This window comes from Schistocerca nitens, chromosome 3 (genome assembly GCF_023898315.1).
Source record: "Schistocerca nitens isolate TAMUIC-IGC-003100 chromosome 3, iqSchNite1.1, whole genome shotgun sequence".
Classification (NCBI taxonomy): Eukaryota; Metazoa; Arthropoda; class Insecta; order Orthoptera; family Acrididae; genus Schistocerca; species Schistocerca nitens.
The window spans coordinates 407281169-407307136 of NC_064616.1; the positions used below are offsets into that span (position 1 = coordinate 407281169).

The 25968-nt window shown below is 39.7% G+C and overlaps 1 protein-coding gene across 3 annotated transcripts in view; it reads left to right on the forward strand.

Annotated features, from left to right (window-relative positions):
- The window catches only part of LOC126248344 (Bardet-Biedl syndrome 2 protein homolog), a 173837-nt gene that overhangs the window by 61121 nt on the left and 86748 nt on the right, over positions 1-25968 (forward strand). For all 3 annotated transcript variants that reach the window (XR_007545462.1, XR_007545463.1, XM_049949253.1), the window contains 2 exons: positions 199-423; positions 25173-25361. Coding sequence is in view for 1 of the 3 variants with exons in the window: in XM_049949253.1 (XP_049805210.1) it covers positions 199-423; positions 25173-25361 (414 nt within the window). In the remaining 2 variants the exon portion in view is untranslated. The remainder of the gene's footprint in view (positions 1-198; positions 424-25172; positions 25362-25968) is intronic.

A 25968-nucleotide genomic window follows, 5' to 3' on the forward strand; every position in this document is an offset into this window, starting at 1 on the left:
TTCCAGTAAATTGGGGAATATTTAGGTGACAACAGGGTTATAAATGTTGAAGAGTGTGATACTGAATCAAAAGCAGATAAAAATGTATGAGATACCAGTAGTTAAAATATCGGATAATTTCATGTTATCTGAAGCTGTCCTGTTGAAATTTACCAGAATACATGAATGTTAGATGTACTGTATTGCCATTAATTACAGGTGCTTATACACAGTCCACACCGAAGAGTTGGATATGAAACTGGACGCATGGTCTCACATGAGAGAAGTAAGGAATTGGTACTTCTTAACATCAACCAGCCAGTAACAGCCATATGTGCAGGACGCCTGGATCCGAGCAAGGACTGTGATATATTACTTGTAGGAACCGCTACTAATCTTCTAGCATATGATGTGGAGAGAAATATGGATCTTTTCTATAAAGAGGTTTGTAAAACAAATCTTTCTGTTCCATATGAAACTGTAGTCCCAGGGAATCTTATAAATAATGTTTTAATTACATAAATAACTGATTCCAGTTTTGATTTGATTAATAATGGTAATATTAAAAATGATAAATAAATACTTTCTAGAGTTTTTCAGTGCAGAGGAACCCATATGCTTTGGTCCTGACCCATAGTTTCTTAATTTTATGTCAGATTTAATCATAATTTTAAATTAATATCTTGGTCTTATTATTTTAACTTGGCACTTGGATGATAAGTGCAGAGAACAAGTAAATGTTCAAATGAGGTACCACAGTGAAATTCAAGTATGCTGTGAACATAAGCAAATGCAGTCTCAAGTTTTTAATTTGGGAAATGAGACTAAGAATATATAATTACATGACACATGAAAACTATGTGCAGCATAATTAATACACAGTATGCGACATACCACTTTAAATTGTAATAAAAATGTCATTAGGTAGAATGACGTAATGAACCTTGACACCAAAGTCCAGCAATAAGAATTGGAAGACAGGACAGTTGTGAAGAGAGTGCACAGGGAACCCTGCAAGACTGTTATCCCCTCTTTTTAGTTTTATTGTACCACAGTTAGTGTAGTTCATTTCAGTGTATTTCATCTGCCTGTAAGTTAGGCATTATGCATTCAGCACAAAACACTGCTTCAGCTGCCAACAACTTGGGCACACTAGCATTCATTTCAATGACAAGGTGATATATGGCAGGTGCTATTCAGCTATTCACAAATGTACTCAATGTTGTTCTCAGATCATATTTGTCAACTACAGCCTAAACCAGTCGGTTTGGGGTAGAGAATATCTGGTCTTTGTCAGAGAGAAAAACGTTGAGTAAGGCCATTTAGCTGCCCATCTTACTGCCTTGTAAAGTCATTTTGCTTACCAGTAACATGATCCATTCCAAAGAGCTTTATTTGCTCCACAATTGTGACTAGTACTGCAGAAAAGGCTGTACCACCACCACTATTTTTCAGCAGTATGGAGTTAAATAGCAGAGTTGCCACAGCTGTTGAGAAAGGGCCATGAAAGTCAGAAAGAACAGAGCTGACCAAAACACCATTACATCAGATGCAGCAATGCCACCAGCTGTTTCCACATTGCGAGCTAGGGGCCAGCGTCCACAATAGCGACACAGCAGGACCGTGGCAGTTGCAGGGCAGTTGCTCTGCTTTTTGGCTACTATCTTGTTGTGGTGTACATGGTTGGAAGTGGCACAACAAATAGGCACCAAACCTATAATTTTTCTATTCTATTCTATTCTATATGTATACACATCATTTTTAGCCAATGGCATCTCAGTCTGGCAGCACTATCTACAAGAGAACTACATCAGGCAGCAGGGTGACATGATTCTGCAAGCAGCCACTATGAGACAGTGGCCCCAACTTGACAAGCCTAGTGCTGGACTTGGCATCTTCTAGTGGGTGGACTACCTCCAGGCTGACTTCAGCTGCAGCTAGCCTTCTGACCTGGAGGGCAGTTTTTTGTTACTGAGGCAGTGCAGCCATTCCACTGCCTGCACCTGTGCAGGCAAATGATGCTGTAAGCCTCCACTCAAGAGGGCGTACACCATGACTGGAGGCTGTCTTCCACTACAAGAATTGTGGCAGGTTCCTTCATCTGCCGATGCATCTTGGCCTGAATTCAAGTCATGCCAAGGACAGTGCACATGCTGCCACAGACTTGGCATGTCAGCATTCCAGTCCAGCTGTCAGTAGGCTATTGGCCGCCTGTTGCATCGGCAATACCACCCTAGCTGATGTTAGCACATGCTGAGGGAATGTTGCATCTAGAACAAAACTATGTGTGCTGTAGCTTGTTTTCTTATAAAATGTGTGACTGTTGTTGATTTTTCTTGAGGTATCACTGCCAACATCCTGGATAACAACCCACCATCTCAACCCTGCCACTGTAGAGGCCACCCACCCCAGACCTCTACATTTTGGTGTCAGTACCTCTTGTAGAGGTATATCAGCAGCTGGGCTCAGTACCATGTCTCAGCCACACCAGGTATCGAGAGCTACAGTGGGGTTAGTTGATGAGCTGTTTTTTTTTTTTTTTTTTCTCCTACTTTCATGTGCAGGGGAGACGAGTTAAAGGCAAGACTGTCATTGTGACTTGAAAGTAACATTTGCGAAGCTTCAGGAACCGGCTGATTTGCCACAGTTCCACATCGATGCATGCGAGCACGATTTGTAACCAGTAAGGTGCTCACAGTGCAACCTGTTATGGCACAATGCACCACGTGCCGAGTTGGTATCAGTGGAATGTTTCACATCTCACCATTATGACCCTATTGTTAGGTAGTGTACTGAGTTGAAGTGGCTGTTGATTAGACGTATGGTGCAAGTAGTATTCTGTAATTGTATTTATTGTCCTGGTGTTATTGTTTTATTGTACTTGGTTGTGTGTTGTGGATAAAGGTTTCACAGAATTAGGGATGCAAGATGTTTCTGGACAGGAGGCAATTCAGTTATTAATAAATCAGGTAGTGCTATTATTGGCAGATAAGGCAGAGATGCCTGTACAGATGGTTTCTGTGGAGGAGGGTAGGGTATTATCCAGTTTGTCTACTTGATTGGCAAATCCAGCTGCTAGAAATTTTATTACTACCTTTTTGGGCAAACCAACTGAGGCTCTATTGTCCTTGGTGGATGATCTGGAAGCAGTATTAAAGATTGGGTTTTGGTCCGATGATCAGCTATTGCAAATTGCAATGACAGTGCAGGCAAAAGTGTTTGTGAGAGATAATGGAGAGTTAAGGCATGCACTAAAATTTCAGTGATTAGGTCAAGGGCTCCAGCAATGCTGTAAGGAACAGAACAGTGGGAGGTTTTTCTGGGAGTGTTTGAGTGAAATGTCACAGAAACAGAATGAGTTGATTGACTGTTTCAGTGACAGGGTAAGGAGAGTGAATTGACCTACCTATGAATTAACAGAAAGTGGTGAAGCAAATAAGCAGATTGTAGGGCACTAGACGCTTTGCTGAGGGGCCTGCCAACTGGTATGTCTAAGAGGGTTCAGACAGGTACCCCAAAAGACCTGAACACTACCATTAGGATAGCTACGGAGCAGGAGGTAATAGATATAACAGCAGGGGTGCACAATAGGTAAGGTATTTTATGTACTGAAATAATGTGTTATAGGTGTGGATGTGCAGGGCATGTTCAGAGGCAGTGCCAACAGCCACAATGTGAGAAATGTGATGTTGTTCGGCACCAGCAGCAGCAAGGGCCAGAATTGACACAGTGGAATATTCAGGCATTAACCACAAACTGGAACCAAAAGTCAGATGGGCATCATTCCCATTAAATTTCAGTGCTGCAGAAATGTATGCAGAGGCAGAGTGTGGTACATTAGGAATTGTAAGGGGTAAGAAACAAATTTTTGTTGGGCACTGGAGCACATGTGTCAGTGGCAAGCCAGGGCCTTTTAGATAGGAAATCTAATTATTGCACTATAATGTTTGTAGAGTAGGAGATAGTGATGTGAAGTCACTAGGTTTAGCAGTATTAAGTTTCCAGGTTGGGGTGGAATGAGTTCAGGAGTGTGTGAAAGTGGTGTCTCGTGTAAGTGAAGGTTGCTGCACAGCCCTGGGCTAGATTTTCAGTTCAAGCTTGGCACCACAATTGACCTTTGGGAATGTACAGTGGAACTCAAGGGGACAATGTTCCAACTGGGGGAAGCTGTCACCAATGAAATTCTGTCACTAGGTGCATCTACCTTATGGGGAAAACCAGCTAAACTGCAGACAAGATAACTAAAGCTTAATAACATGATATATTGCTGGAAGGTAGTGGGAAACTCCTTTGGGATGAATGTGACTCCAGAATTGTCTGTTAATATATTGTGTGTGATATAGCCACTATAAGAGAATGATATATTTGGTGCATCATGATGATTTATATGGAGCAGAATTGTATGCATAAGGAGATGGATGGGGAGAATGTGGCACTTGTCAGTTTAAATAACTTTGGCAGCACTGAGATGAAGCTAACCAAAGGATTGTTGGAAGCAAGTTAATAAGTACTGGATGAAGACGATTTGGGCATGTCATGTGTGGGCTATAATCATAAGCAAGCTGCCATTACAACTGCATTACATGTAAATGTAGAGTATTTGAAGGGAACAGAGTAAAAATGAAATAATTGTTACTGGAATCTGAAGATCTATTTAATCCTCAGAGCTAATTACTAGCGACTCTCACAACACAACATAGAACTTCATTGGGGAGCAAATAAACTGTATATTGGAAACAATATTGCATACCTTGGTGTTTACAGCTGGTTGTGGAGGACATCATTGTCAAACAACTGAGCGTGGGGAGCAGCTGTACCAATAAAATCGGCAGATACAACAAAAAAGTATGGACTTCGTTGTGACTATCGGATCCAAATGGTAAAACAATAATACATTCATACCTCGTACCCAGCATTACAGAAGCCCTTGACAACTTAACGCACTGCTCGTACTTCTCTATGGACATAATCGAAGAGTGGGTCTCATCAGTTGAAGGTGATTCCAGAGAACTGGCCAAAAACTGCATTTTTGGGCCCCTGGGCTCATTACCAGTATTGGTGATTGCTGTTTGGGTTGAAAAATGCACCAGCCATGTTTCAGTGGTTGTTGGACAGAGTACTGTGGGGTTTGAAATCTCAGCAATGTATGGTGTACCTCTATGATATAACTGTATTTTCAAGGGGTGTGAAGGAACATACGCTGTTGTTGAGGGAAGTTTTCAAGTGATTATATGCCATGTGTCTTACATTAAGTTTGGAAAAATGTGATTTTGTCCAGGAATAAGCGAGTTTTTTGGTATGTGTGATTAGTCAGGAAGGGGTAAAAACAGACCTGAAATCAATACAGGTGGTGCAGAATTTTCCATTTCCTCGGACAAGTAAGGAGCTACAATCATACTTGGGGTTGGTCAATTACTAAAGAAAATTCATGAAGGGTTTTTTGGACATTGCATAGCCCCTTACACATTACTAAAAAGGGTGTACAATTTCAGTGGGCAACAGTGTGTCAAGTCACATTTGAGAAGCTAAAAGGTCTTTGGTGTTGAGTCTTGTGTTGGTCTTTCTGGATTGTGAGGAGGAGTTTGTTCTATCATGTGATGCTTCCAGCAAGGCACTGAGTGTGCCTTGAGTCAGGTAATATGTGGTGAGGAACATCCTGTGGCTCATGTCTCGTGGCAATCGAGCAAAGCATAGCGGAATTACTCGACAACAGAGAAGGAGATGTTGAGCCTGATATATTGGAGCTACATATTTTAAATGTTATCTGTATGGTAAAACATTCAAGATAGTAAATGATCATGCAATGTTAAAGAGGTTGTTAGGGTTGAACGATCCATCAAGCAGACTCATGAGGTGGGCATTGAAACTGAGTGAGTTTAACTTTGAGGTAGTCAATAAACTAGACAGGAAGCATGGAAATGTGGTTGGATTGAGCAGGAAGGTTACAGTAGTATGGGCACTGGGTCACAGCTTTGTGAAGTGACAAACAGCACACACCGCTGACGCAGACTGCAAGCTGTTTACGATGCGGCAACAGTACATTGCGCATGACTGATTTTTATGTAGATCAATGGCACTGGGACACTGCATAGTAGTGCTTGGTAAACTAAGGGAATGAGTGGTGTAGGAAGCATACGATCACATACTATCTGTGCTTAGGGTTGTACATCGATGTGTGAAAGTGTGGTGGAATGTTCCTGATGGAGGACAATGAAAAGGAACATAGACCAGTATGTAAAGAACCTGTGTACCATGTTCACAGCAAGCAGATCTGAGCCATTGGCAAGTACCACTACACACTACAGAGGTTACTGGGTACAGTTGAACCTTTTGGTATGACAGGAATTAATATCTTAGGATCTTTTAACCAGATGCCAGTGGGAAACTGCTATGTTCTGACTATTAAATAGTATTTCTCACAATATATGTTAAGAGTATCACCCCAGCCAACAAGCAACTCCAGTGGCCTAGGCCATGGAGGATAACTGGGTGCTGAAATTTAGTGATCCTGAAATGGTAATCATGGACCAAGGTACCTAATCTCATGTCAAACTTAATGAAGCAGTTATATCACTTATTACAGTGGGAAAACAGAAGACTAGTTCACTGCACGCACAAGTTAATGATAGAACAGAGCTCTCGCATCGTACTATAGGTAAGATGCTGAGTTACTATGTCAACAGCCACTGTAATGATTGGAGTGCTTACTTAGCATCTGTCAGCACGACATATAATTCCAAAGTGCACACAGGCACTGGGTTTGCTCTGTATGGGTAGTATATGGGAGGAAGATGCCTTTGTCATTTGATATAAGCAGACCACAGACCAAGAGGAATGGGGAGTCAGTTCAGAATTTGACAAAGACATTAAGGGTAGTATGGAGACAAGTCCAGATGGTAAATGCCAAAGCCCTGGAACATCAGGAAGAAGTAGGGAAACACATAAGAAAGTTACCAGAGTATTAGTATGTCTGTGATTGTTGCTATCAGGTACATACACGCCCAAGGGTGAGACCAAGAAGTTTATTACACAGTACAGGGGACATATGAAGTGATCAGAGTGACATCACCAGATATCTAGTGTTGTCACTATTGTATGATGCTACAGAGTAAAATAGCAGTGCTGTCATGGCTGTTGGAAAAGGCTGTGGAAGCCAGCAAGCTCAGTGTTGAACGAAACACTGTTACATCAAATGCAGCAATACCACCAGCCTGTTTCCACATTCCGATCTAGGGGCCAGTGCCTGCAATACTGTCGACACAGCAGAAAGGCGGCGTGATCACGGCAACGGCAGGCCAGTTGCTGTCCTTCCGGCCACCACCTTGTTTTGGTGTGTGTGTTGGAATGGTGGTGTGGCATGACAAATAGGCACTGAACTGATATAAATACCCATCATTTTCAGCCAGAGGCGTCTGGATGCACCATTCATTAGGGGGAGGACTGTGCTGGGTGACGTGGCAATATTATTTTGCAATCAGCCCCTACGAGACTCGTGATTGCAACACCAGTAAGCCTAGTGCTGGTTCTGAGTCCACTTACATGGACTTGGCATCTTCCAGCTAATTGGCTGCCTCCAACCAACCGTCTGCCCTGGAGGGCAGTCGTTCATGAATGGGGCAGTTCCACTGCCTGCACTTGTTCAGGCTAACTGACAGAGTGTACAGCTCTGTGCTCAAGGGAAGACATCACTGATAGGGACTGTCTTACTCTACAAGAATTATGACCACCCTGCCCAGAGTTGCAGAGTCGTGCCAAAACGGTGCACGTGGTGCCGCTGATGTCGCGGATCTCCATCCGGCCCAGTTTTCCATCAGGCTGCTGGCCACCTGTTGCATTAGCACTGCTGTGCTGGCTACTGTAAGCACACACCCAGGGGCATTGTCACTATGGAATGACACTAGGAGCACTGCAGCTTGTTTCTAATAAAATGTGTGGCTGTAGATGATGGATGATGTCTTGAGCCACCGGACTACAACTCATTGCCTCAACTCAAGCCTGTCAATGAAGGGACCACCCACCCCAAGCCTGTACATGACTAAACCCATAAATATGATTGCATTAGATCAAATTTTGGAATTACAATGTAATATTAGCAGGACAGAAGCATCTTCCCAGCAGGGTCACCACTCCTCAATTAGGATTCACCTGCTAGAGGGAGCAATATTGAAAGGTGGGTGCACAGTAAGGCATATTGGACACTCTGTAATCAAGACACCATGTCTGAACATCTTCTTACTATCCAATAATGGTTAGGTTATACACTATGTGATCAAAAGTATCCGACATCCCCAAAAATGTATGTTTTCATATTAGGTGCACTGTGCTGCCACCTACTGTCACGTACTCCATCCATATCAGTGACCTCAGTAGTCATTAGACACTGTGAGAGTGCAGAATGGGGTGCTCCGCGGAACTCATGGACTTTGAATGTGGTCAGGTTATTGGGTGTAACTTGTGTCATATGTCTGTATGCGAGATTTCCGTACTCATAAGCATCCCTGGGTCCACTGTTTCCGATGTGATAGTGAACTGGAAATGTGAAGGGACACATCAGCACAAAAGCGTACAGGCCGACCTCATCTGTTGACTGACAGAGATGGCCGACAGTTGAAGAAGGTCATAATGTGTAATAGGCAGACATCTATCCAGACCATCACACAGGAATTCCGAACTGCATCAGAATCCACTGCAAGTACTATGACAGTTAGGTTGGAGGTGAGAAAACTTGGATTTCATGGTCGAGCAGCCGCTCATAGGTCACACATCACGCTGGTAAATGCCAAGCGACACCTCGCGTTGTGTGGAGTGACGAATCACGTTACACAGTGTGGCAGTCCGATGGCAGGGTTTGGGTATGGCGAATGCCTGTCGAATGTGATCTACCAGCATGTGTAGTGCGAACAGTAAAATTCAGAGGCGGTCGTGTTATGGTGTGGTGGTGTTTTTCATGGAGAGGGCTTGCACCTCTTGTTGTTTTACGTGGCACTATCACAGCACAGTCCTACATTGATGTTTCAAGCACCTCCTTGCTTCCCACTGTTAAAGAGCAATTTGAGGATGGCGATTGCATCTTTCAACACAATCTAGCACCTGTTCATAGTGCACGGCCTGTTGTGGAATGGTTACATGACAATAACATCCCTGTAATGGACTGGCCTGCACAGAGTCCTGACCTGAATCCTATGTAACACCTTCGGGATGTTTTGGAACACAGACTTCATGCCAGGCCTCACTGTCCGACATTGATACCTCTCCTCAGTGCAACACTCCATGAAGAATGGGCTGCCATTCCCCAAGAAACCTTCCAGCACCTGATTGAACATATGCCTGTGAGAGTGGGAGCTCTCATCAAGGCTAAGGGTGGGCCAACACCATATTGAATTCCAGCATTACCAATGGAGGGCACCACAAACTTGCAAGTCATTTTCAGCCAGGTGTCCGGATACTTTTGATCACATAGTGTATTAAGAATAATATGCTCTGAAGTAGCCGTCACACAGTTTTCAGACAAAATGTGAAAGCATCCTGTCTGCTGGTGGAATGACAAGTATGACTCCACAATCAGGGACAAATAGGTAGTTCTGCCTAGCTTCAAATGCTGTCCAGCTGCAGAAAACCTGTCAACCTTTTATGACACACACTCTGTTCACATTAATGTGACCACCTGTCAGAAGCCTGATGCAGTGTTTCATAACCATTTTCTTCTGAGTTGTCACACTCTAAACAGCTTCCTTTATGAGCAAACCAATTGCGAATTTACATGATGTTGCTCGCACCTTAGATAACTGGACTATGATGTAGACTGCAGAGAATTATATTGAATAATGTTTATTCAAGAAAAGATATGGGAAATAAACGGAAAGAGGTCCTGCGATATCCAATTAAAAGGCAGATAGAAAATAACCTTATCAAATGCAGTAAAGCTGCATTTAGAGCATTATGAGAATGGTAGCAGATTCTTCATACTAAATAGTCATCAAAGATTTAGCTGCATTTAGAGCATTATGAGAATGGTAGCAGATTCGTCATACTAAATAGTCATAAAAAATACATGAAACTAAGTCCAGTTTGATCACAATACACAAAATATTTGCCAGCTCAAAATAGTTCAGAGTTTACGTGATGATTTCCAAATTAACCTGAGGGATACAAAAACTCACACTCTGTCTATTCTCAGTTTCATAATGCAGGTGGAAAAAGTTAAGTGTCCTACACTGGAGTACATTTAAACCTCTCAAATATAAGTCACTCCAGAAGTTAAAATATGGTAGTGGCCATTTCCTGCCTGGGATTCATCACCTACACGTTGAAACGCCACACAATGCCATAGGCAGGTGTGCCTTCATCAAGAATTCCCCACAAAAATGACCAGAATCGCTCCCTTGAGCTTTTCACTAGAAAAAGTGTCGCATCACCATTTGACTTCATCAGTGTTCCACCACTGTTCAACTCTCATTTGCTAAAGGCCATCCCCACCAATAATACATTGTTCGTAAGTTCTAGAGACATGATTTGACTCAACTTGACCACTTAAACCAATATATTAAAAGAATTTTTAAATATTTAAATAAATAAATCACAGTAATTGCAAATAAGGGTTTGTTCATTAGTAAATGAGCCAGCATTCTTACACAAGTGTGCCCACATTAAATGACAACTGATTGTTGCAGAATATTGTTTAAACAATTATTTAAGCATGCTTGACAGAAACGTTTTTTAGCACTCTTCAATGGTGGTGTCAGTTAACACACACGATTGACCATTTTGTATTAACAGTTGTAATCAATAGTTAAATAAATATCCGGCAAGAATAGTAACATATTCGTTAAGTAAATACACAAATATGACAAAACATACAGTATTCATGTTGCATTCATTTGCTGTGTTTTTGCAAAGAATACAATGACAAACATTTGCATCATGAAGAGATATGAAAAACATAATAAATCAAGAAATGAAATAAATACAGACATGTAGCTTTAAAGGATGATAGCTATAGTGCAACGCTGTCATCTGAGATATCGGTTGTTGAAATCGCGTGAAGCATTTAAAAGTTGTTAATTAAGCAGTTCATTGTGAAAATCTGTATTCAGTGTAAATTATTCACTTTTGTTGATTTATAGAGATTGAAAATATTGATGTGTTAGGGGCTCACAGCAGTGGTTGCTTCAGCTGGACCAGCCGCAGCACTTTGGCAGCCTTGGGGCAGTCTGCCAGGGTTCAGCTTCACAAACAAATTCACCTCATCTCCTTTGAAAAAAAACACAGGAAACTTCTGTTTCAACAAAGAAATAAAAGGCTGGAAGAATGAGCAAAGAAAAAAGATTTTTAAGTTCTCGCCTGAGAAATCCGTTTTCTTTTCTACAGCTCATAGTGTGTTTATCTCCATGAACTTGGGATGATGTTTTCTGTTGTAAATATGAAAGATTAGGACTTTGGTCCTCTCTTCTGATTGTAAGCTTACTTGACTTTCACACCTTAGGAACCTGAAAGCACAGTCATTAAAAGCATTGACTATTTTAAATTGTTGGCTTGTTGCAGCCCTACAGGACATGTGCATGGATGCTCGTTTTATGGGTCTGCATGACCACTGTTGTGGTACTGAAATGTTCTGTACTACCTTCCACTATATTAAACTATTTAAGATGTTTTCAACAATTTGTAATAAACCCAAACACCTTTGCTGTGTGTCAGAAACCACATTTACATCTGTACTTTACAAGCCATCTTACAGTGTATGGTGGAAGGTACTTTGTGTACCAGAGTCACTTTCCCTTTTCAAGTTGCATATGGTTCATGAGAAAAACGATTCCTGGTAAGCCTTGATGTGGGCTTGAAATCTCTTATTTTATCTTGATGAACTTTTCATGAGATATATTTAGGAGGAAACAATATATCGGTTGACTTCTGTAGGAATGTACATTCTTGGAACTTTAACAGTAGACGATATTGTGATGGAGCATCGCTGTCTTCGTGATGCTGTTGCACTTACCAAATGAGCCTGTAATGAAAAATTCTGCTCTTCTTTGGCTCTTCTCTATTTTCTGTCAGTCCTATCTGGTACTGATCTCATACTGACAAACAATATTCAGGTGTTGGTTGAACGAGTGTTTTGAAAGCTACTTCTTTGTTGATGGACTAAATTTCCTGAGCGTTCTTCCAATGAATCTGTCTGGCATCTGCCTTACTCGTGATTAGTTTTATGTGGTGGTTCCAGTTTATATAACTCCATACATATACTCAGAGATATAAGCAAGCAACTGCTTCCAGTGATCGTTCTGCAGTTTTTTAATCAAACGATAAAGGGTCTTTCTGTCTATGTATTCACAAGATGTTACATTTGTTTATGTTGAGAACAAGTTGCTGCTCTCTGCACCAAGCATCGATACTCTGCTGCTCTTCCTGCAATGTTTTCTAACCCTGTGACTTCTCTGTATACGCACTGTCAGCTGTGAGATGTGTTGTGGAACTTCTGACGTTATCTGCGGGTCATTTATATTTATATCATGAAAAGCAGTGGTCCTGTAACACTCCACTGGAACGTGCCCAAAACTGCTACGTCTGAAGACTTTTCTCTGTTTAGAATAACTTGTTGTGTTATGTTTGCTAGAAACTCCTCATTCCAGTCACAGAGTTGGCCAGGTATTCTGTACACTTGTATTTTTTTCATTAGGTGGCAGTAAGGAACTGTATTGAATGTCTTGCAGAAGTCAAGAAACACGGCATCTATCTGGGTGCCTGTATCTACTGCTTTCGGGATCTCGTGGATTAATGGAATGAGTTGTATTTCACATTATCATTGTTTTCGGAACCCATGGTGATTCCTACAGAAGAGATTTTCAGTTTTCAGGAATGTCATAATATGCGAGCATAAAGCATGTTCAAAATTCTACAACAGATCAAAGTCAGAGTTGTAGGCCTTTAGTTTTGTGCATCTGTTCAACAACCCACATTGAAAACAGGATAAATAACACATGCATTTTTCCAACCATTAGGAACGCTTCACTCCTTTAAAGGCTTATGGTACACTGGTGCTGGAAAAGGGGCAAGTTCTTTCGCATACTCTGTGTAGAACCAAATTGATGTCCTGTCAGGTCCAGTGGCCTTTCCTCTGTTGAGTAATGTCAGTTGCTTTCCTATCCCTTGGCCTATTTTGATATCTGTCATTTTGTCATCCATTGCGATGATTTCAAGGAGGAACCACAGTGTGATCTTCCTCTGTGAAACAGTCTTGAAAAAAGATGTTTAGTATTTCAGCATTTTCTGTGTCATTTTCTGTTTCAGTGCCATTATGTTCACAGTTTGTCTGGTCAGATGGCTTTGATCAGTTTACTGGTTTAACATAAGACTGGAACCTCTTAGGATTTTCTGTCAAGTTGATAGACAGTTTTACTTTTAGTATTTATTGAATGCTTCACACATAGATCCCCTTTATCGTAACTTTGCCTTCATTAAATTTTTGTTTGTCTGCGAGGCTTTGGTTATGTTTAAATTTTCTGTGAAGCTCTCTTAGCTTTTGTAGCAACTTCCTAACGTGGTTGTCAAACCACGGTGGGTCTTTCCCACCCCTCACAATTCTGCTCAGTACATAATTATTGGAGGCACATTGTATGATGATTTTGAACTTTGTCCTTTGATCTTCAACATTGTCAGTTCTGGACATGAAATTTTTGTGATGACCTGTCAGGTAATCTGGTCTCTCTCTCTCTCTCTCTCTCTCTCTCTTGTCACTATTGCTAAACAGGAAAATCTTCCTCTTCCTGTCTTTCTTTGTATTCCTATTTACAGCTGTATTCAGTGGTGCTGTAATGGCCTTTTGATCACCGATTCCCTGTCCTACTCAGAATTCAAAAGTTTGCATCTGTTTGTCCCCAGCAGTTCCAATATGATGTCTTCATGAATCAGTTCTCTGATTAACTGCTCAATGTAATTTTTGGCTAAGACACCTAGAACAATGTCACACAATTCTATGTCCTTACTGCTGACCCTAACCACTTGAGTCTCCTAGTCTATAGCTAATAAGTTAAAATCTCCACCTAAAACTATAACATGACCAGGAAATTTAGGCAAAATATTCTCCAAGTTTCTCCTCAAGTGTTCCATCACTACTGTTGCTTGTAGCACCTGATAATGTCAGCTAACCCCAAAGCAACCACTTTGTTATCAGCAAAAAGCTGTTGGTTAAAGTGTAATGTATTGTTATAAACGGCTCGCACACTGTACCATGCAGAGTTGCTATCGAAGACTCTGCATTGGAACTGCTTTGAAAGGATACTCCCCTTTAATGTGATTACGTCTAGTCAAAAAAATAATTCAATGCTAAATGGATTTCTCTACTGAATCTGCTCACTGCTAGCTTCCTCCTACTTTAATGTTATACAGGTGACATAAATCATTGACATACACTCACACATAAAATAGTGGTATGAATCAGAATGCAAAGCTTTACAAGGACTATGCTATTGTAGTAGAAATTGATGCATCTGGTACAAATTTATAAGGTCATGCCCATTAAATTCAGGGACTCAAAAGTAACTGTAATGTAAAATGTAAATTTCGCTATTTCTGTTACATGCTGTAATGTATTGTAGCTTTTTGTCTTGTCCTTGCTAAGCAAATGAGAACCTATTTTTTCCTTTATTGTACTCAAACATATTTAGAAAAAAATACAACACTTCATTAATTACAAGGTTATTTGTTGTAGTAAGAGCAACGAACATACTTTATTTTACACACAAGTGGTAGTGTTTTCACAGTTCTTTTAAGGGATATAATTGCAGATTCCAGCTGATGGAAATTTTGAGCTAATAATAAATTAAGATGTGATAGAACTCAAATCATTTCTTTACGTAATGAAATTGGTTTATCTGTTCTGTGATCTTAGATGTGGCTACATGATAGTCTGTTATGATGCTGTCTTCACATATTGCAAAAACAAAGCTTGTGTCTGCATATAAATTGTTGGAATATTCACTTTTCTCACATGGTGTTGCCATTGCTGAGTTGGATGCTCTTTGGTGTGAGCGCACCACAGCTGTTTTTGATGATCACTGAACCCAGACATATGCGGGCGCTATCTCAACAATGACAAAATTAATTAACAAAAGTATCAAATTAATTTCTGCTGCTCCTCCAATGTGGAACTGTGTCATAGAGAGCACACTGTAAATATTTTAGATTGTGTAAGAGCAGGATGTGAGTTCGGAATGTTCTGAGTGAGTATAGCAGACACAGTTTTGTACGCTCAACGATCAACCACTGCGTAACCATGTGTTAAGGTGATGAGTTGTCACTTTTATTGGTTTTCACTTTCATATACCCTAGCATGCTTTGGTTCTCACTCAGATTAAGCTAACTTTTGTAAAATGACTCGCAGTCGGTACACAATATGGTAGCAGTCAGTTTCTACTCATCGTGTAGGCTGTAGAATGGGTGAAATTCTAAGTATCTCTTCTTGTTCAGAATAAGGTGGAAAAATGGTTGGGTATACTTTCAAAGAGAAATTATAGCTGATGGACAAAAATGTGGATACACTAGAAACACAGCACATTACCATGCCTAATACAGTGTAGGAAACCTATTGGCATTCAAATTGGCTTCCAGTCATCTCAGAATGAATAAATACAGGTCGTGTGTCTCATACCACGCTTTGTGCAAAATAAAGGCAAGTTTAGCTAACGAAGGTGGAGGAGGATATTGATCGTACACCATTCTCTCCCAAGTAGACCACAGAGATTCAATACATACAAATCTGGTGACTGTGATGGTCAGGGGAGATGCAACAATTTACTCTCGTGCTCACAAAACCAGTCCTGGATGATGTGAACTGTGTGAACAGGGGCCCTGTCATCTTGGAACACAGCATCACAGTTGGCAAAAAGACATTGTTACATGCGACTGACCTGATCAGCCAAAAGGGTCAGATAATCCTTGGCAGTAGTGTAACCTTGCAGAGTAACCATTCGGCTCATGGAATATCATAATATAGGGAAACGGTGTGAAACTTGACTTCCTTCCATTGCTCCATAGTCCAGGTTTTATGGCTTCAGTACCACATTTTCCTGTCATGGGCTTTTGCATCACTGGTGAGTGGTTTTGGCATTCCAGCTCACTCTGCAATTCTGTGCGTATGGAGCTCCCTTCATGTTGTTCTCAGGCCGACAGAGTTCATGAGGCCGACATTCGGTTCTGCAGTGACTTTTGCAGCTGTTGTCGTTTTATTTTTTGTGACAATCCTATCCAATGACTGTCTGTCATGACTATTCAACACACACTTTTATCCACACTGTGACTTAGTGCGTGATGTTTTTTCACTTCCCCTGTATGCAGTATAAATCTTCATTATGGTGCCTCTTGAGAAGCCAAACCTTTTGCCCCTCCCCCGTGGTTACAGAACACCGTTTCATCATACAAGCTCCAACAGTTGCCCATGTTTGAATGCACTGAGCTCCAACATATTGTGCTCACAACCATCCAGGATACTGTTCTGACCATGACCGACACTTACAATGTGTTGAGGGCATTGCATAAGTGCCGTTCATGTCAGATAGGACAGCTTGGTTGGAATTTGCATTTATGTTCAAGCATGCATTTCTCACAGTGTTTCCACATCTGTGTGTGATGTTCTTGCATTTTCTTGGCGATATAGCATCTGGTTCTATGGTTCTTCATGTGCTGGCTGCTGAAAAATCTTCTGTATTTTAGTTTTTGTTGTTGCCTTTCTTCTGTCTTCAAAATCTTCACCTGTTGTGATTCTTCTTCTTTGACAAATTTCAGAATTTGATGTCTTGTTAAGCTGTTGATATGCTATTTCAACAGTGGTAAACAATTGTTTTCTTGAAAGTTCTGTTTCCTTCTAGTATCTATAAATTAATAATGTGTTCATCTCAGTACTGTGTGTCTCATATCTTCTTGAACTTCTCCAATTTCAACTATATGAAAGCTGCTTATCTCTCTCCCAAAATTAATAGATTTTCCACTAATTAACTCTGCACCCGCACCCGTCCATCTACATGCTTCAGAGTCCCAAACAAGATTCACTATACTTCAAAACTTCCTGTTCTCTTTTACCCTATTGATTCATTACTCTTAAGAGAAACGTTTACCTGTTACAAAATACAATAAATTTTTCTACTTATAATCAGACATACCATCTTCATCCATCTTAATGCTTTAGAGTCTCCACCTAGACTAGATTCTTTCATTTGTTACTTGTTCATTAACAAAAATGTCACATATCAAACTTTCCCTGGTGGACCAAAGCATCAGAATACATAGAAGTTACATACAGTTACATTTACAGAATAATATAACAAAATGATAAAAAATTATCATACCTTCTGGTCTAAACATGAGACATGTATAAAGCTGCTTGATGTCCATTCTAGTACACAATGAGGGAACTAGGCTGCCAATAAGGGCCTTTTAGCCCACCTGTAATCCCAATATCTGACAAAGCTGCTGAGCCACACATTTCAAAGCAGATGTCAACTGCTCATTATATGGTAAGCTTCTTAAGATTTTATCTGTATGATAGGCGTATGCATACCCCACTGTTCCTTGTCCACCAAAGGACTAACTATTTAGTAGTAGTATGTGGGCAACAAGGTCTTTCGAAATCTGTATGAAGGATGGCTTTTAAGACTATGTTCTTTTCATCCCATTATTTATCTCGTGTTTGGAGTCAATCTTCCCTATGATTTCTTAGGATGTGTAATTTTTTTTCCGTAAAAAATTAATTTGGAAAATAGGTTTCAAGTCTTTCTTTCATAATATTTTAGTCAAATATCTCAATTTCACTGTAGTATACACTGATAGTTCAGTGCAAGTGAACGTCTGCAGCTGTTCAATAATTTTCTCAGAATGTCTATTCAGAATTCACCATTATAATTAATTCATTATATACAGTGAGCAACCAGGATGATTATCCAGAAAGTAAGCTTATCTGGGGTTGTAAAATGAGAGACAGCATAGTTATTGAGAACCAGCCTTTTACTAGGACAAATAACATGAGTTGTTGAGCTACTTCTGAACACAATCACCATTGGAATTTAGTTCCTTGGTGTACTGTGAGATTGACTTTTGTGTTCCTGGGTCATTTATCTGCCACTTGGTATTGGAACCAGTATGTAACAGCTGTCTACACATTTTTTCAACTGAAAATGTTCACTGAACAGGTTTTTCTCAATGTGTGAGAAAGGCCAGAAGGCAGGGGAGCAAGGTGAGCGACACTATATGGAAAAATGAAAACCTCGGAGTGTATAGCATGTGTAAAGTAAAGAGTGAACAACACTTGTAATAGGGAATGTGACATTTTTTGAAGCATCCTACAACATAATTACAGGAACACTAAGAATATGTTTCTCATCCAACAGTATAGTGTAGTATTTGGTGATTTACATAGATTCTGCAGGTCTAGCATTAGTTACTAATCGCAGTATTAACACATTTAGTGAAAACTAGATACTCCACAGGTGTGTCTGAGATTTACATTGCCACAGGTTGGAAGGTCTAGCATTAATTTGTAAAACAGCTCCTTGGTGCTCATTGTGATGTAGCAGGATAGACTGAGCAGGCATTTGCTTGCTTGTTATTTAGTTTGTCAGTGAACTATAACACCTACAAATACTCTACACTTAGCTATCTGAGGATGCTGATTCTTGAATATCGACATAACATCTTGAATCTTTGTTTTTGAATAATCCGTTGTAAGTTCCATGAATTGGTGCAGTACTTTTAGCACTCTAGATCAGAGGTAGTCAACTGCTTTTCGACTTCTGCCCACTTTTGTATCTCTTTTAGTAGTAAAAGAGTCTGACTGCATACAAGTTCCACAGTAATGGTGGACTAGGAAAGTACTTTTATTTAATAACATTTATAAAGCAGATCTACAGTAATATAAAGCATACAATAATAATTACTTACTGTACACTTTGCCAAAATTTTATGAAAACCTAATGAAAATGTTTTTAAAACCTACTGGTCACCATGAAAGCTGGAATGCCCACTAATGGGTGTTAGGGACCACAGTTACTACCGCTGCTCTAGACTCTCGTTCAGGAGCAGCAGCGTTTGAATTCCAGCTCGCACATTCTGATTTCAGCTTTCTCTTGTTCCCCTAATTTTGTTAAGGCAAAAGACAGTATGATTTCTCTGAAAAGTTGGTGACCAATTTTCCTTCACAACATTGCACTTCTGAGCTTGTGAACCATCTGTAATGACATTGGTATCAGTGGAATGCTAAACCCTAATCTTTCTTTTCTTAGGTCCCTACTGTGTAAGAAGGTGCACTGCATTGCCACTGTTAACCTGTTACTAGAACTTGTAAAGTCGTTTGAAATGCTTACATCTGTGCTCAGTTGCTAGTTGCCAGCTCAGTTTCAGAAAGCACCTACGGGACAAGTGTGCAGTTGATTGGGCTAAAGTAGGATGAGTGTTTGAACAGCACTGATTCTGCCAACCAGATGGTACTTCTGATAAGTGGACTGAGCAGCAATGTCATGCACTAATTTTTCCTTTTTTACCCTTTAGCATTTCCTCTGAAGTCACAAAACTAGTCACTGATGATGTGCCACGGTTCTTCACAATGTAAAATAATATATCTCTGAAAGTTTATTAAACACAGCATGTGCACCTAACTAAAGAGAAAACTACAAGGCAAAAACAAATGAAACACAGTTACAGTTGTGATTGTGTAAGTTTTACCAGTCAGTCACTAACAGTCTGTACATAATGTGGAAATACAGTTCACGGAAACCAGCTGTGGTGAACACCTGTTCCAGAGGTGGTCTGTTGTGGTCCATGTAGCCTATAGGAATGGTGTCATTGACTTTCACATCAGTAGTAGGCCTTCGTCAGAGTGGGTCTCCATTCATCAAATTTGGAGACAGAGGAGTTGACGATGAAACAGACGTGTAGATTGAGTTCCCTTGTAGATGTCAGTTTCCTATAACAGAGCAGGCCAACTGAGAACTAAGTGATAAACAGCTCTTTCAAGAGCTGGTCCATGTGAGATGGAGGTGCTACAGGTATATTTTAATTAGAGTGTTAAATCATCTGAGTGAGATACCAGATTCATTTACCCTTTGGCAAAACCACCTTAAAGTGAGAAAACTGTGTGTAATATAGATACTGCACTAAGAAGTGCAGAAGAGCAGATTGCACATTGCATTTCATGGTGCTAAGTAATTCACCTTGTGACCTTTGTGACAGGAAAACATGATCCAGTTGCACAACTGAAGCAATACTCCATAGGCACACGATTTGATTAGAAGTCTCTTGTAAGGAACATTGTCAAAAGCCTGAAATATGGAATGAGTTTAGGATTCCCCGTCAGATAGAATGCATGCTATGGAAGAAATTTCTTGAAGTCATTTAGCTTTGCCCCTCTGATTGTTGTTATTATTATTATTATTATTATTAATGTATTTATATATTTTTACCCTTCTGGGTAAACCACCTTAGTATGACCTACCTTCCATCTAGCAAAGTCCACACTTCTCCTGTTCTCACTGTCATCCATGGAATGTTTGAGTTCCATTACCATTGGATAGGTATGTTATATGAAGCCTCTTAAATTACAAACATGTTTCTAGCCATGCATCACTAGTCTTTTTTCTGTGAATGAATGGCTATCATTTCTGCCTACACAACAACCGACAGTAGTTCTCTGCGTTCTCACTACATCAAATAGTTTATTGTTCTTTGCTTATGACACTATTTCCATACTGTGCTTAGACATACAGATGTGTTTATAGTGAGCTTACTCAGTGACAGAAAAATCTATCATTTCATGGAAAACTGTGGCCTGTTTTCATTAATTGTTCCTCAAAGTTCATTTGCAGACAAGAGAATATCTGAACCATAGAAATTTTGAAATTCCTAATTTGTCCCACACAACTGTTGGAATATATCACAGTATCCTTCAAGCAGTTAATCAGTTTCTCACTAAAGTAGTAAATTACGTGTCATCCAACTTTGTCTGCTCTCCATCATGTCACATAGACACTATACTCTCCTCACTCTCAAGGGCATTAATACCAAGATTGTATAAATGTAATTGTTTGCAGTCATAGGGCTAGGTTAGATGAAAAGAAACTGAAAATAAGTGTTTCCAGAGAAGCTTCATTCTTTGCGTTTCTGATGCTTTCTTGCTGCCTGTGCCTTTCCATTGTTTCCCTTTGTCCTTCATTTCCATTATGGTTATCAGTTTCATGTTCGTCACGTGTTTGGCAGATGTGTTTCCGTGGAATATGGAAAGATCTTCATTGAAACAATGCGTGTAGATCCATTTTTAATGGGGTGAAATTCTCTTGCAGTGCAAAAACTAAATATGGATTCTTTCAGTACAAACCAGTGTGATAAAGTTATCCTCTTATCTCGTATTCCACTATACACAAATTTTAACTTAATTTGAATAGGGTTGAACTATGATAAGTGCACATGGGTGCTTGAGTTAAAAAAAATGGACCTTGTCCATATTCCAAGTCTTGGAATATGCAAATATGTAAGGGACTGTTTTGTTTTTAAGTACTTTTATTGTCTCCTGAATTACTGTGAAAATCCAAATCATAGTTCTCCATGTTCAACACTAAATGGAAATGGCTCATTAAATGATTGTGCAAAAAGATTTCACCTCTTAGAAGTACATGAATATGTTAACAGCTGGAAGGGGAGTACACATTGCACAACATAGTCTTCTTCCCCTTGACATAGCTCTGTTTTGCCTACAGGAAGCAATGCAACATAATAAAAAAAGTCAAAATTTGACATGGTGAACGTTACTAAAGCATCCTTATGGAACATAACATTTATTCAGCAAGTTACAAAATTTTTGAAGTTATGGATTACATTATGGATTTTATGGTGGAGCACTCACAGAAGTAGGGGAGCGGATGGTAAGTTGAGTGAGTTAGTTAGTTTGTTAGTTACATGTTCCGTGGATCATTTTGCACTATGTGAAATGAGTCATTTTACATTGACATTACAAATTAATTTGTAAATATGGCTACATGCTAAACATTTATCAGATGTGAGCTAGTAATAATTCCTACCCACCACGTTTTATACATTACAATAATAGAAATTCTTCTATGGAATAGGAGTACTTGTCAAGGAGAAACTTTTTCAGTTTGTTTTTAGCTTTTGCGTTGCTGTCTGCCAGTCATTCTATATCACTGGGTAAGCGATCAAAAATGTTTGTTGCAACATTGTGTACCACTATTTGTGGTAAAGACAACCTTATGTGGAGTAATGAATGTCTTTTTTTTTCCTGGTATTGTGATTATGAGGAGTGTTCAATAAGCACTGCAACCATTTTTTCTGAAAGCAGGTTGGTTTTATTCAGGATTCCAATACACCATATTATTCCCCACTCTTTTGGCTACAAAACCACATTTCTCAACATAATCTCTATTCACCACAATGGCCTTACACCACCTTTCTAGGAGGGCCTGTATGCCCCCATGGAACCACTCTTCTGGTTACCGTCAGAGCCAATGTTTTGATTCATAACTAACTTCCCCATCATCCACTTACTGCTTCTCACAATATGTCACAATATGTATCCTTCATTGGACCAGACAGATGGGAGTCAGAAGATGCGAGATCTGGGCTGTGGGGTGGATGGGGAAGAACAGTCCACTGAAGGTTTGTGAGCTGCTCTTGGGTGCGCAGACTTGTATGAGCCCTTGCATTGTCATAGAGAAGGAGAAGTTTGTTTGCATTTTTGTGATGACAAACACACTGAACCTATTTCTTCTATTTCCTGATGGTAGCACAATACACTTTTGAGTTGATTGTTGTACCATGAGGGAGGTCGTCAAACAGAATAACCCCTTCAGAGTCCCACAAGAGTGTCACCATGACTTTACTGGCTGAGGGTGCAGCTTTGAACTTTTTTCTTCGGAGGAGAGTGGTGTGGCACTGCTCCATGTATTGCAATTTTGTTTCTGGTTCAAAGTTATGAACCCATGTCTCATCGCCTGTGATGATGTATGACCAGAAATTGTCATGATCAGCCTCATAACGTGCTTGCAATTCTGCACAGATGGTCCTTTGTTGTTCTTTATGGTCTTGCGTTAGGTGGCAAGGAACCCAGTGGTACACATTTGTGAATACCCCCAACTAACCACTACTAACAGGGGCGTTTGATTGAGCAGTGAGTTGTTTGATTGTGATCCATCAATCAGCATGTGTGAGATCAGATGGGTTTATGTGAGTTTGTTGCAGTGATGATAGATGCATTGCCTAATGACTCATCATGCTTTTGTTCATTGCCAGGTCTCCATAGGCATTCTGCAAGTGCCTATAAACATGTCAGATGCTCTGATTTTTTGTCAAAAGAAGCTCAATGACAGATCTCTGCTTGGGACACACCTCTGTTACAGATGCCATTTTGAAGGTTATGTATAAGGCTGCCACCTATTGGAACTTCATGAAACTTTTCCACAATGTCCCACAAGAAATTCCAAATTTTTTTAATCCAAAAGTGACATAGGGAAAAAATGTGTTACATTACTTATTGAACACTCATCACATGTACGTCTTCATTTCTTTTGATCTTTAGTGGATTGCTTGCAACAAACTTCATGAGGGAACAAATATACTGTGAAGCAGTTGTCAGAATGCCCAACTCTGTAAACAGATGTCTGCAATATTGATTGAACCCCACACATTGTTCTTAGAGCATGTTTTCAAGCAATGAAGACTTTCTTTCTTAAAGATGGGTTGCCCCAGAACATTATGTCATATTGCATTACTGAATAAAAATATGCAAAATATGTCAGCTTACTGTGTTTGCCAAATATTTACAATGAGTCTAAATGCAGATGTGGCTGAACTAAGTTGTTTTAGGAGTTCCAAAATCTGCTTTTTCCAGTTTAAATTCTCACTAATATGGAACCTAAGAATTTTGAAGTTTACACACCATTTCTTATTTCCTCACCATGTGTTACACTTGTCATTGATGTAGTACTCTAGATGTGCAGAACTGAATATGTTGTGTTTTTTTAAAACAGTGTGTGAGACCATTCGCAGAGAATTGGTCAATGATACATTAAAACATATGAGTGACAACAGCGGACCTAAGATTAAGCTTTGGGGAAACCCACACGATTTCTCCCCATTCAGAATTATGTCCCCAGACTATATTGGTTGAATTGCTAATTACAACTTTCTGCATTCTTTTCCTAGATGTGTCATTATCCATTGGTTGGCTTTACCATCAATCTCATATAACTTAAATTTGTCTAGAAGAATACTGTGATTCACACAGTCAAATGCCTTAAATAGGTTGAAGAAAATACCAACTGGCGCTGTTTTATTATTTAATTTTTGTAAAATTTGGTGAGTGAACATGTAAATTGTATAGAAGACATGAGGTCATATGCCTGTTGTTGTTGTTGTATTTGTTGTTGTTTTTGTTGTTGTTGTAGTTGTTTTTGTTGTTGTTGTTTTGAAGGACAATAACAACAACAAATGTGTAATATTCCTGTCAGTGAAACTGGTTATCCATAGTTATTGTCTGTCAGGTAATAAGTGTCGCTATTGCATTGTTCTTTGTATGCATCATACCCTTTAACGTAAAAATGTGTGGCACGTTATATCTCATATCACAGAGAAATTCACAAAAATTTCGAAAGAGGCACATTTCCATACTTGGAACATATTTTTTCAGGCAGTGAAACCCAGTCTAGTGTGTTGTTGAAATAGGGGATAAAATGCAAAAACTAGTCAGTCATGTAAAATTGTGATGTAGGACTTCAGACAATTTGAGATGGCAAAGATTTCATTTTGTAAGTGGGCTAAGCGTTTTTGAAAAAATTGTCATCATTCGGAAATGTATATAGCTCTATATGTCTGTCATTTGCAGGATAGGTTGAAAAGTTCACTTAAATATTTTATGTTACAATGAAATTGTACTTGATGTCACCTGTCCATAGCTGCATATCTCCATAATAAATACAAATAAAGGTAAACATCATTTTCAAACACCAAAGCAGTTACTGCTGCATTTGATTATTAAAGTATTGAAATATGAAATAAGGAGATGGACCTCTGCATACAACAGCTGTTTCCTTCTGTGGAAGAAAAGAATGCTTTAATCTCTCTCAGCATTTGAGTGTTGGTGCTTTGATTATAATCAATAAACTCTGTTCAGAAAATGTGGTGCTGTTACCGTATCAAAATTCTAGGTGATGGATGGAGTGTCTGCCATTACAATTGGGAGGCTAGGTCATTGGAAGAATCCTTTGGTCATTGTTGGTGGTAACTGCTCTATTCAGGGATTTGACTATGAAGGTAATGAGCAGTTTTGGACAGTCACGGGAGACACAGTCACCTCGCTTGCTTTATTGGACTTTGATGGTGATGGTGATAATGAGGTGAGTGTTCTTCATTTCTGCCATATCTTTTAACTTTCACAAACTAGCAATAGTTGTTATTTTTTAGCATACAAACAATATAGAAAGTAGTTTTCATTGTTAAATTTAGCCTTGTATGAGTTTGAAGACACAATGTTATATGAGGGTTGCCGAGAAAGTAATGCATTGCATTTTTTTTTCTCAGCCGAAAACAGTGCTATGAATACAAGACATTTTGTATGTATTATTTGAAGTCTCCTGAGTGAGTGTGCCAAATTTCCATCACGTCTGACAGATAGTGTAGCTGCAGGACAGTTTCAAAACGGCATCTGTAGATGATGTACATTACAAGCAATGTGACATCATTGAATTTCTCACTGCAGATAAAGAAACTGTGGGGAATATTAACAAACGCTTGTGCAAAGTCTATGGAGCACCTGCTGTCGACAGAAGTATAGTTAGTATAGGGTGAGGTCATCAGAAGGCAGTTCGGCAGAGCTCCATGATTTACAGTGGTTGGGGAGACCATCCACGTCTGTTACACCTGACATGTTGCAGCAAGCTGATGTTGTCATTTGCCATTAAAGGATGCCATTCGTGGAAGACATTTTGAGGATGACGAGGAGGT